The 11,399-nt window shown below is 45.3% G+C and overlaps 1 protein-coding gene across 1 annotated transcript; it reads right to left on the bottom strand.

Annotated features, from left to right (window-relative positions):
• Positions 1 to 450: 450 nt before the first annotated feature.
• LOC119651129 (tRNA (guanine(10)-N2)-methyltransferase homolog) lies at positions 451 to 11,334 on the bottom strand. The gene is made up of 8 exons (XM_038054523.1): positions 11,169 to 11,334; positions 11,040 to 11,105; positions 1,741 to 2,133; positions 1,490 to 1,679; positions 1,138 to 1,350; positions 880 to 1,078; positions 636 to 812; positions 451 to 586 (listed from the first exon to the last, which is right to left on the bottom strand). Exons 1-8 carry the CDS (start codon positions 11,232 to 11,234, stop codon positions 451 to 453), a joined length of 1,440 nt encoding a protein of 479 aa, XP_037910451.1. The 5' UTR covers positions 11,235 to 11,334.
• Positions 11,335 to 11,399: the final 65 nt, after the last annotated feature.

The raw sequence follows: 11,399 nt of genomic DNA, 5'->3' as shown, positions 1-11,399 counted from the left end.
TGTGTACTCAAGGGAGTACTTACATCGTTTTACGGCGGCTGAACGCCATGCATGATGTAAGCCTGGATGTTTATCCCCAGAATAAATTTGCTATTCTCAGAACAGAAGTCTAAAGGCGTATCCAACAAGCACAATAGACATAAGCGAAAGCATACAACTTGCGAAATGTGTAGAAATGGCCCTTCAATCTAAACAGTGTGGCAAGGCGGTATAATGCCAAACTGGATCAAAATTTCGTTAAAGGAAAGGTCATCCGAAAAGTCCAAACGATTCATTACGAGTAGTAGGACGTAGACGGTTCTAATGTGGAAAGCCTAACTTATCATCTTGGTTTTGAGCTGCCTTCCTTTGATTAAGCCTCGAAAACCCAGTTGCCCTGTGCAATTGTAGCTTGTCCCATTTTCTGATTAGATACAACATAAAACAATCTTTCTTTTAGTCAAATCATTGTCATTTATTTTTTATCACTTTTCCATTCTCATCTATCGTTTTCCCTCGTTTCAGTGCTTCTTGCCTACCAATTTCTCGCAATTCCGCTCTTCGCATTCTCCTCTCTTTTCTAGTTTCCTCACCAAATTCAAAATACCTGCAAAAAGTTCATAAGACTGGGAAGAAATAGAGAAAACCATTTGTACCTTTGCCTAAAGTCTCCAAGGATAACAGCGGACTCATCACTGGATCGCTCATCAACTTCAAATACTTTCTCGTATGTAAGAAGACGCCTAGCAGTTGCCGCACTCAATGGCTGGTTCGAATTTGCAATCAGCTTCAAACAGGGATGCTTCGGTATTTGGTCTTCTGTATAGTCATCGCTGGAATGATCAACAGAAAAGGATGGATTACATGCTCATTGGAAAATCAGTAGTTGAACGTTTATACTTGTGAATAGGAAGCCAGCATACCAGCCGCCCGTTCATTGTTAAATGCTTCGCTGCGAATGTAAGTAAATCAGCGTAGAGATTCGCTAGTGAATAATGACTAGTCGATGGATAATGCGGCGAATCTTCTGTCCTTGTGTCTGGTTTTTGGCTGATTTTCGTTTCAATTTTTGCAGTTGCTTCCCTGATTCCATAAGGAGCTGAGAAAAAAATAGCTTTTATTGGGGACACAAGCCTTGGAAGCATGTGGAATTCTCACGGTCTGTTATAATGCTATCAAAGCGTATCCGGTCATTCCATATGGGATTTGAAAAATCAGATACAATAACATCTACGTATCGATCTGCACAATTGTACTGCTCCAGGTTAGCTCTAATACTTTCATCTTTTTCACGTTGCTTTTGTGTAATTCGACTGGGACGAGATTTAGCGTGTATCATCATATAGTCGATGTCTGCTCCGATTACAAAACCTAGAGACGAGGGCACAAATATTACAGTAAGAAGTACAGACTTAGAGAGATATTTACGATTTTATTCAAATATTGGAAAATTGGGAGAATTGAAAACTGAACTGATTCTACTAAAATTCAAACGTTATCCAAATATTACCTCCAAATTTCGCTGCACTCACTAACAACGATCCAGTTCCAACGAAAGGATCAAAAACGAAGTCACCTTGCTTAACTTTTGCTTGGTTAGCCATTAGTAAACTCAATTGGGTGTCCATGCTCGTATTCCCAATGAATTTTCTCTTTTTCAGTGACATTTCCTTAATTAGATTCCGTTGGCCATCTACAATCTAAAGAAATAAAAGATATTTTAGATATAATCTGACCCAGAGTGATTGCTGTGAAACTTACCCATCTTCCAAAAAGGACATCGAATGGCTGCGGCGGAACATCTCGCGGGTTCAGCCCATAATACTCGATATACCACCACTCCACGTCGGGTGTTTTCAACTCTACCTCACCTCGAAATGGTAAATAGTCGAATGTTTCGATTTTTTCAATCTTCTCCTTTTGGCTGAAATGTTTATTGTAAGTTTCCACTGTGATCTTGAAAGACTTATCGGGACTGAAGAAATGATTGACGTCGTTGAAATTTTCTTTGATATAATTTCGAGTGTTCTCGTGAAGGTTAGTCACTGAGGAGGCGTGACTCCATAGATGGATGATGCAACGTAATGAAATGGAGCGGGAGGCAATGATCCTTGCTGAGTTTTCATCGGGTAGTTCTACTATCCAGAAGGGTTGCTGAAATATTGTAGATTTTTTATTACTTTTTGTATCTACTTCTAATTAATTAGAAAACGGAAGTGGCAAGGTACCGGTCACACATTAAGGAGAGGCCAAATTGCTAGTTACGCCATGCAATGGAACCCACTTTATTAAGATTTTGGGGTTTTCATGTGTAATTCGTCGATTGTGCGGTTGTAGTTTTTTCAAGTTTTCAGGGGCGCATGTTTTCCAATATTAATAATAATCGCGGACGCGATAGTTTAATTGCATCAGGGCCTTGAAGTATATTAAGGCTCTTCATTTAATACCATAACGGTACACTGCTGCGATTATTATCCTGGTTTGATTCAGGTACCCATTCACAGCTAAATTCACTGGTATCCAAGATCCAGTCACTACCCAGATCCCCCCACAACTTCCTGGGAGGCTCGCTCTCCTCTTATACTCTTCGGCCATCTTGGGAGAGTGGATTCCAATGCATGGTGTAGCCCGCAATGCAATTGTCGCCCTTCCCTAATGTGTGACCTACCCACTGACACTTCCGTCTTCCGATGATAGTGCGTACGAGTGCCATGCCTTTGCGGAGACCAAGTTCTTCGTTTGAGATAACGCCAGACCAGCGTACTCCGATGATACGACGCACACAGGTATTGACAAAAGGTTGGAGCCTTTGAGTAACAGCGGAGTTCACCTGCTAGCCCCATATAACAATGCAGAACACAGAACAGTCTCAACTTGATCTTCGTGTTAAGATAACTGCATTTCCAAATTTTAGACAGGACAGCGATCTAGCGCTGTTAATGCGTTGGGCAATATCCAGAGCGGTGCCACCGTTCGCAGGAACCACGCTTCCTAGATAAACAAATTGATCGACACCTTCGATGTTTTGCCCATTGATGCAGATAGGGAGAGTGCGATGACCCGCCAGACTGAGAAGCTTAGTTTTGTTGGTGTTTATCTTCAGTCCAACTCTACTTGCCTCTTTTCCAAACACAGAGCAGGCTAAGGTCCATAACCCGATGAGAGATGCCCCTTCTGCATAGAGCACTTCAGGTACACTCCTTTTTCACGCTATCGAAAGTTTTCTTCGAAACCGATAAAGAGCTTGAGTTGGAGAAAGCGGTCCTTCTGAGGACCCTTGCTACCGTTGTTGAGGAGCGTGCGCACATTCCAGAAATGAATCATAGTCCGTTTTCGATAGTCAAAGGACTCCAGCGTAAGGTCAGTCCCTATCCGAGGCATTGTTGACGTTTCGGTAGAAATAAAGTTTCAAAATTTGCAGATTCTATCTGTTTTAGTTGCCTCTTACGATAAGCAGGGAAGACTTTGAGTGTATTTTTAAGCCCCAACTCACAGGGCAGTAATTTTGTGTGACGACAACGACTTCAAAGCAACTCATATGGCGAACGAAGGCTAGCATTCTCTGTGATGAAAAAATACACAGCTAATGGAAATTCGAAATAAATTGTCGATTCCAAAGATCCCCAGACAAGGTTATAGGTCTCCCCATACAGTTCAAGATGCTCTACAACCCATTTTCAATCATCTTTCAGTTTACTCTGCTAAATCATCAATCTCTCCGTCTTTCTGATTTCAGATCATCGTACAAAAAGTTGAAGATGCTTCGGAAAGACCCCAACTGGCTCAGTGTGCCGCATAATATGGGTATATCAGGCACAGATACCATTGCGGGGAATAGTCTGGGCCTTGTGAAAGTGGGAGTACACATCAGTTCTAATAACGACGCGCTAATGAAAATTGCACTCTTCTATGATTCGGATTCCACAAGGACGAATGTGCCTACGGAGGGAAAAGGAGTAGTTTGTATACTCCAGTTTTTTCTACATTAACGCATATACCCACGTTACTGTTATACTCCCAAAAATTGGGCCTGGGCATTCCCGAATTCATGCCCTTACAATAGCTAGGAAAGGTGAATAGCACCGAATAGCTAGTTGTATGTTGCCAACAAACCAATTACGGTTTCAGTGTTCTGTGACGGTCATCCTTCGAGTCGTAATCGGCTCTCTCTACTTCCCGGGTGGTACTGTGGCGCAGCAGGGTTAACAATATTCAAAATTTATTTCGAATGTTGTTAATCCAACAGACAGATGCCACCACCGGTGCTCTCCGTAGTGTGGTGGGCCTTGCCAACGGATTTGTATTGTAAAAATAATTGAATAGATATAGTGAGTTGCGAATCGTCGACCGGGCAGTTCGCTTTAATTTAGTATTTTGTTAATCTTGAATTTCTCTTGCCATTTTATTCTGCTTGCCTTTTTGGAATTAATAAAGTATCCTTCGATTTGAAGTACAGTTGTTTTTTCTTCCACAAGTCGTACGTACCGGACATCATCCACCGAAGCGCTTCCAAGCGGAATTTCAAGAAGCGAGAGAAAACGTAAGGCACAGCCGTCACTACTAACAATACACCCTAGGAGTAAGTCAGCAGCTCCATTAAGGATGCAACATCCAAAGTACAGGTCGACACCACTTCTGAACGAAAATTGTACCAACTGGTCCTCCAAGTTTTACCAACAAGTCAGCAGGACGAAGCTTTATACACCTCGATGCTCATCCTGCCGAGCCAAAGGAAAATAATTTGATTTTCGACAGAATGGGCATATTGGAGCGATGGGTTGAGTGTTTTGATGAACTACTCAAAAACCAAAATATCGACGAGTTGGAGGTTCCGCCAACTGAAGCCGACGGGCAAATGCTGCCACCACCAAGCATAGAAGAAACAGTCCGTGCAATCCACCGGCTTAAAAACCATAAGCCGCCAGGAGCCGATGAAACTACAGCCGAATTGGTTAAATATGGAGGCGACCAACTACACAAAGTGGGTCATCAACTGACGTAAACGGTGTGGTACAGCGAATCAATGTCTAACGACTGGCAAAGAGGCATTATCTGTCCCATATACAGGGTGCATAACTTCCTTTTTTAAATTGCGCGCCACGCAGTTAGTTGATGTCATAGCGGAGCGCTAGTGGTCTCGTTCAAGAGGGGATACTGTAAAGTTTTGTCCCGACACGGTTCAGTCGCCATCATGCGTGGGAATAGTGAGGAGCGTGCCTTTGCCGTTGAGGTTTACTTTTCAAGCGGATGTTCGGTTATTGCAACACAGCGTGCATTTCGGAATCGCTTTAATTTAGCCCCGTTGGCTCCCGTCCCAGACCGCAAATCAATTGTTACATGGGTCACTACATTCAGACAAACTGCAAATGCGACAAAAGGAAGAACTGGAGTCCCTCGGCCCGTTAGATCACCTGAGAACATTGAAGCAGTGAGAGCATCAATGTTGCGATCGCCACGGCGTTCTGCGCGCAAACACGCATCTGCCCTTGGACTATCCGATCGTTCTGTGAGAAGAATTCTTCGTGATGATCTTCATTTTCATCCCAATAAGATGGCGATAGTGCAGGAACTTTCAGAACGTGACTTCAATTCTCGGATGAACAGGGTTGAACTTCTTCTTGATGTCATTCCCGAGGGTGCTATTGTTTTTTTTAGCGATGAAGCCCATTTTCATTTGTGTGGGTCGGTTAACAAACAAAGCATGCGCTACTGGGCTGACACCAACCCTCGAGAATTGCATCAAAAGCCTTTGCATTCACCCAAAGTCACAGTGTGGTGTGCAATTTCCTCAGCTGGAATTATTGGTCCCTGGTTTTTTGAGGAAAATGAGGTTACAGTGACAGTGAATTCGGACCGGTATGTAAACATCGACAGCCGTTATCAACTCTCCTTGTTATCATCGCCTACCTTTTATCGTTCAATTTGTATCAATTTATTTATGGCGGCAATAATTTTTACGTAACGACCACTTCTGCGCATATCAGCGGGTTCTTGTGATTACTAAGAAGATACCAACCTACCTACCAACCAGAAGCTTTACTTTGCAAATTTGGAAGGGTTTTGCGGATCTTTCAATAAAGAAAAATTAGAACAAAATCAAGTCCTAAGTTCGCATCCATTTGATTTCGGACCGGACCAAACGGAGAACAACCAACCTCTTTTCGAGCTAAACACCCAAGTGTCAAAACGGTTAGGGTCTCATACCAGGGAAGAAGCAACTCATCAAACGCTGTCTCACCTCTACTCTGAATGCAGAGTGATCGAATCGGTTGGCAGGTTTATAATTCGCAAAACACAACAGCGCGAATTATATCAAACGTATGTCCGTCGCTGCTCTGGTACGAAACCATAAGTTGTCATCCTCCCTTTTTTAATTTTTGACACTAGAGTGTTAAGTCCGTGGACCAAAAAAAGTAGAAGTAGGTTGGTCCGGTCGAACATCAAATGGGTGCGATCCCCCAACATAAAATTTTCTAGCTCCGTAAAACACCTGTCAACCGCTCTGTCTCAGGGTAGAGGTGAGGCAGCGTCTGATGAGTTGCTTCTGCCCCAAACAGGGCGTTTTCGTCTCCTTTTTAATTTCTTACATTTTACTTAGGTAAGCGCAATGCTGACCACATTGCCCCCTAGTGTACCGTTACGGTCTTGAATGAAGTGCTCTAACACACTTCAAGGCCCTGATCCAACATGGATTGTTGCGCCAACGATTATTATGTAAACATGCTACAGAATTTTTTTTTCCCACGGCTAGAAAATTTGGATTTGGGGGACACTTGGTTCCAACAAGACGGTGCAACAGCACACACTTCAAGAGCATCGATGGCTGTTTTGAGGGAACACTTTCCAGAGCGCCTTATCTCAATTAGAGGCGATTTGGAATGGCCGGCACGCTCTCCCGATCTGTCCCCTTGTGATTTTTTTTTTCTATGGGGTTTTTTGAAATCCCGTGTTTATGTGAACCGTCTAATAACCCTACAAAATTTGAAGACCAACATCCAAGAAGAAATTGCCTACATAACACCTGCTATGCTAACAAGAGTCATGACAAACGCCAGAAATCGGTTTACAAAGGGAGATATCAGGAAGTGCAGCAACTATAGAGTTATCACGTTGCTGAGTACCATCTATAAGATATTCTCCCCTATTTTGCTAGGCCGGATAGTCCCATACGCCCAGAACATCATTGGCCCATACCAAAGAGGCTTCACCCCAGGCAAATCAGCAACAGATCAGATTTTCTCTGTGCGGCAAGCGATGGAAAAACTGTTGAAATATGGACAACAGGTGCACCATCTATTCATCGACTTTTAAGCCGCCTATAATAGCATAGGCAGGGTAAAACTGTACACGACCATGAGAGAATTCGGTATCCCGACGAAATTGATAAGACTGACCCTGACCAATGTGCGAGACCAGATAAAAGCAGCAGGATCACTCTCGAGACCATTCCAAGGGAATGCCCTATCATGCGTCCTCTTCAACCTGGCCCTGGAGAAAGTGATTGGCGATGCAAACGTAAATGTCAGTGGCACCATCCTCTTCAAGTCCATCCAACTACTGACCTACGCTGACGATTATGAGAAAAACAACCCGAGATGTAGTCTACCGTCATCCAGATCGAGCACGCGCGAGATCTCGGACTGCACATTAATGAAGGCAAGACGAATTGTACATGGTGACAACGTCAAAAGCCAAAGAAAGAACAACATCGAATCGCATTGGTTAAACGAAAATAATAAAGATACGAGACTACAACTTTGAGACCGTTGAAAATTTCTCCTATCTAGAGTGGAAAATCATAACCGATAACAGCTACGACGATGAAATCCGCGCACGCAACCAACAACGTGTCACCATAGAGCCAAAGCTCTTACTGTACAAGACAATGAGCTTGCTAGTCCTCATGTATTCCTCGGAGACTTGGGTTCTTAGCAAGAAAACTTGTGAACTTTTGGCCGCGTTCGGAAAAAGAATCCTCCAAAGAATTTTTGACCCCTACAATATCCATGACAGAAAAAGAGGACGAAGTAGACCCTGCCTGAGATGGAACGATCGCCAAGGCCAGGACACCAGGTAGCTTTAAGGGATATCGAATTGATGGACCTCGGCGCAAAACGGGGATGTCTGGAGTTCCTTATTAAGGTAGACCCAGACCGAATACCTTTTGTTGCGCCGTTGATAATAATAAGTTAATGAGGTTTTTATAGAATCCCCGTTGGTTTTGGAAGAACAAGGTATTCCCTGTCCTTCGCTGAAAGCTTTGATACCTAGGGGTGCGACTGGAGCTTCAGCACCTCGTGAATTTCTTCGATTGGCATATCATTGGACATTACCAATGATGTTCGCAATGCATCTGTGTACTCTTGGTGATGGATTTCCAAGAAGTGCTTGCGTGACACGGACAATCTCTTTTCTCTCCTCCTCTCTTTTTGTTGAGTCGAAATATCCAGAACGGTAAATTCTTCCAACGCGTACCTCTGTTATTTGCGAATAATCGTGGCAGCTGCAACATAGAGTAGGCTATGCACCTCTGTCGCAGTAATTTCTCTAGCCAAACGATCAGCCAACTAAACTAAGTAAAGTTTAGTTCTAAGATCCTTGGTTTAGCGTCTGGGAGAATCTCAGCATATTCTGTAAATGCGGTCAAAACCTCATTATACAATTTGGCATTTGGCGGCCTGGTCAGATTGGAGCTTGGTCTTTAGTATGCGAACTCTGAATACCTTGGGCACCTTCAGTTTCAAATAAGACCCTTACCCTGGTGGCCGGGCCAGCCAGGGTGGACATTCTTCCCGGACTACTCATGGGACCAAGACATGGACTCAATTAACAAAAAAACTAAAACGACGATAGAAGAGTAGGAGATGATGCCAGGCGCATCATCGGAGGACGAGCTGCTGGCCTCCAGCCAGGAGACAGTGGCCGTCGAGAGCAGTACACTCGGTGCCAGCCGTAGCACCGTTGTGCTGAAGCCAACGGCAGGGACCTCCCGGAGCGAGGCGTCAGACGGACTAGTGGCTTCCAGCCTAGAACCCACTGCCGTCAAGCTGGGTGTAGCGAGTACCAGACATAGTACTCCTGACCCGAAGCCTTCAGCGTCGGGGGATCCCTCGAAAGCAAAAACCGACAAGAATGTCGGTCGCCGGAAACCGGCTAAGAAGCGAAGGTCCACGGGTGTCCTGCTCAAGAGCCAGTACCAGAAGGTCATGCATATTCTCGGCAAGATTGCCGGTGGCAGGCTTTGAAGAAGAAATACAATAGAACGAAGCTTAATAGGATTCAGAGAACCACGTGTGCAGGTGCTACGGGGGCTCTGCAGTCCTGCCCGGCAGATGCTCTCAATGTACTCCTGCATCTCCTCCCCCTAGACCTCCACATCAAATATGTTGCAGCGTGCAGTGCCGTCAGACTACGTGAGTCCGGATGCTGGGCAGCGAAGTCCTACGGCCACAGCAACATTCTAGATGAAATACCTCGAGAAATCTGGGCATCCCCCACGGACTATGTCACACGCAAGCTGAACTTCACGAGAAACTTTGCTGTGGACCTTCCAACCAGGGCAAAGTGGAAAACCGGCGGCGTGTTGCAAGACTATGATACGGTATTCTTTACGGACGGATCAAAGATGGCCTATGGAGTCGGCGCGGGGGTTTTCTCGAATACACACGGTGTATCCAAGTCGTATGGTCTCCCAGGTTTCACCAGTGTATTCCAGGCGGAAGTACTGGCGATATTGGAAATCTGTCGATGGCTGGAGCGTGATTCGAGCCCCAAGCATAACATAGCCATTCTGACCGACAGCCAAGCGGCCATCAAGGCCTTGTGCTCAATGACGACATCTTCCCGGCTGGTGGGGCAGTGCAGAGACGCGCTGAACCGTCTGGGCGGCACGCTCAAGATCACTCTCCTCTGGGTTCCCGGGCATAGGAACATAGAGGGGAATGAGCGGGCTGACGGATTGGCCAGGCAAGGCTCTGCTCTTGGCAGTCCCTCGGGGAATACAGTCGGTGTTCCGCTGGCGGCTGTCGGGGGCCGAGTCTACTCGCACTATCTAGCAGCCGCGGGCCTGAGATTGCGAAGGCTTACAAGCTATGCCAAATCAAGGAGAATTTGGCCCGCTTATAACATAGCCCGATCACGAGAGCTCCTGTGCCAGACGCGTGCAAATGCATTCAAGATTACGGCGGTCTGCACGGGGCACTGGCCCATAGGGGACCATGCCGCTAAGCTCGGCTTACCCTACAATTCGCATTGCCGAAGCTGCGGAGAAGGGAAACCCTCATGCACTTTCTCTGCGATTGCCCAGCTCTGGCTCGAGTCAGGCTGCGGACAGTGGGTAAACCATTCTTTGGGGACCTCAGTGAGATTTCTGGTTGCAGGGTCGGAGAGCTGCTTTCCTTCGTGAATGCTACGGGCTGGCCCTGAAGATCCGAGCCAGCTGGACTCCGCTTCCCTGTTCCTATAACAACAGTCACGGTCTTAGGAGTTTGTGGCATCAAAACGGCGCATCAATGCGCTAATTGGGCTCGTCGGAGCGGCCACTGATACCTACCTACCTACCTACATCGGGTCACTAGACTTCTCCTGATTACTGGGTTCATGGAGTGCCTTATAGGTGGAGTATTCGAGTTGCTCCTTTGTTCAGTCCTGTAAGTTGATGACTTCAGACCAAGCGACCGACGACGTTCTGTCCCGGAACTTGACTTAGTTTCGGAAAGCGGGTTATGAACGCGCCATGGAGTCGGTGTCTGTGCCCTGATGAATTCCCTTCCAAATCTGTGACACGGTAATAGGGGTAGACGATAAATTTATTCGGTTTGATCGTCCAAACCATACAACGCCTAGGTCTCCCTTTATAATTTATACCCCACATGTATCTCTTCTTCTTTGCTCAATAAATTAATCTGAAATCAGATCTGTGACGATGAGAGAGTCAAGGTACCGCTGAAAGACTTCAAACTGAGGATAGTCACTTTCTGTTTCGTACTTCACTCGCAGGTCATGGGGATGAATAATTTATTTCATCAAACCATCGACATTCACTAATTTGTCTCACTTACCTCTTTGTGTACTAAAGGCTGCAAATTCCACTTGATCCCAAATAATTGCGTTAAGGACTCGATCTCCTAGAAAGGGAAATGGGATTTACTTGATGTCGTACAAAATAAAAAGAAGCTTTAGGAACTCACCGCATGTCGAAAGTCAACATGCTCCTGAGCGAACCAGAAAAGAAATCTCATCCAACTTTTTGTCATTTTACTTATCAAAACTCCCAAATCGATTGCAGAAATTCGCTACAAAGCTCAGGTACCCCAACATCACCTGGAAATCTGTCAAAACAAACAGTGCAGGATGTCAAGACTCACGTGTACCTAACTTTCTACCCGCAATGTACCCCTCGCCAATCTTATGCATGGATT

This window comes from Hermetia illucens, chromosome 3 (genome assembly GCF_905115235.1).
Source record: "Hermetia illucens chromosome 3, iHerIll2.2.curated.20191125, whole genome shotgun sequence".
NCBI lineage: Eukaryota > Metazoa > Arthropoda > Insecta > Diptera > Stratiomyidae > Hermetia > Hermetia illucens.
The sequence above is the reverse complement of the archived record's forward strand: the minus strand, read 5'-3'. Positions and strand labels throughout refer to the sequence as shown.

Bases quoted from the DNA above. Each gene is read 5' to 3' on its own strand.
- LOC119651129 (XM_038054523.1), bottom strand. From the start codon at position 11,234: ATGACAAAAAGTTGGATGAGATTTCTTTTCTGGTTCGCTCAGGAGCAT. The intron at 1,680-1,740 runs GTAAGTTTCACA...TTATTTCTTTAG, and splicing joins ATGTCCTTTTTGGAAGATGG to ATTGTAGATGGCCAACGGAA. The intron at 1,079-1,137 runs GTGAGAATTCCA...TTTTTTTCTCAG, and splicing joins TGATAGCATTATAACAGACC to CTCCTTATGGAATCAGGGAA.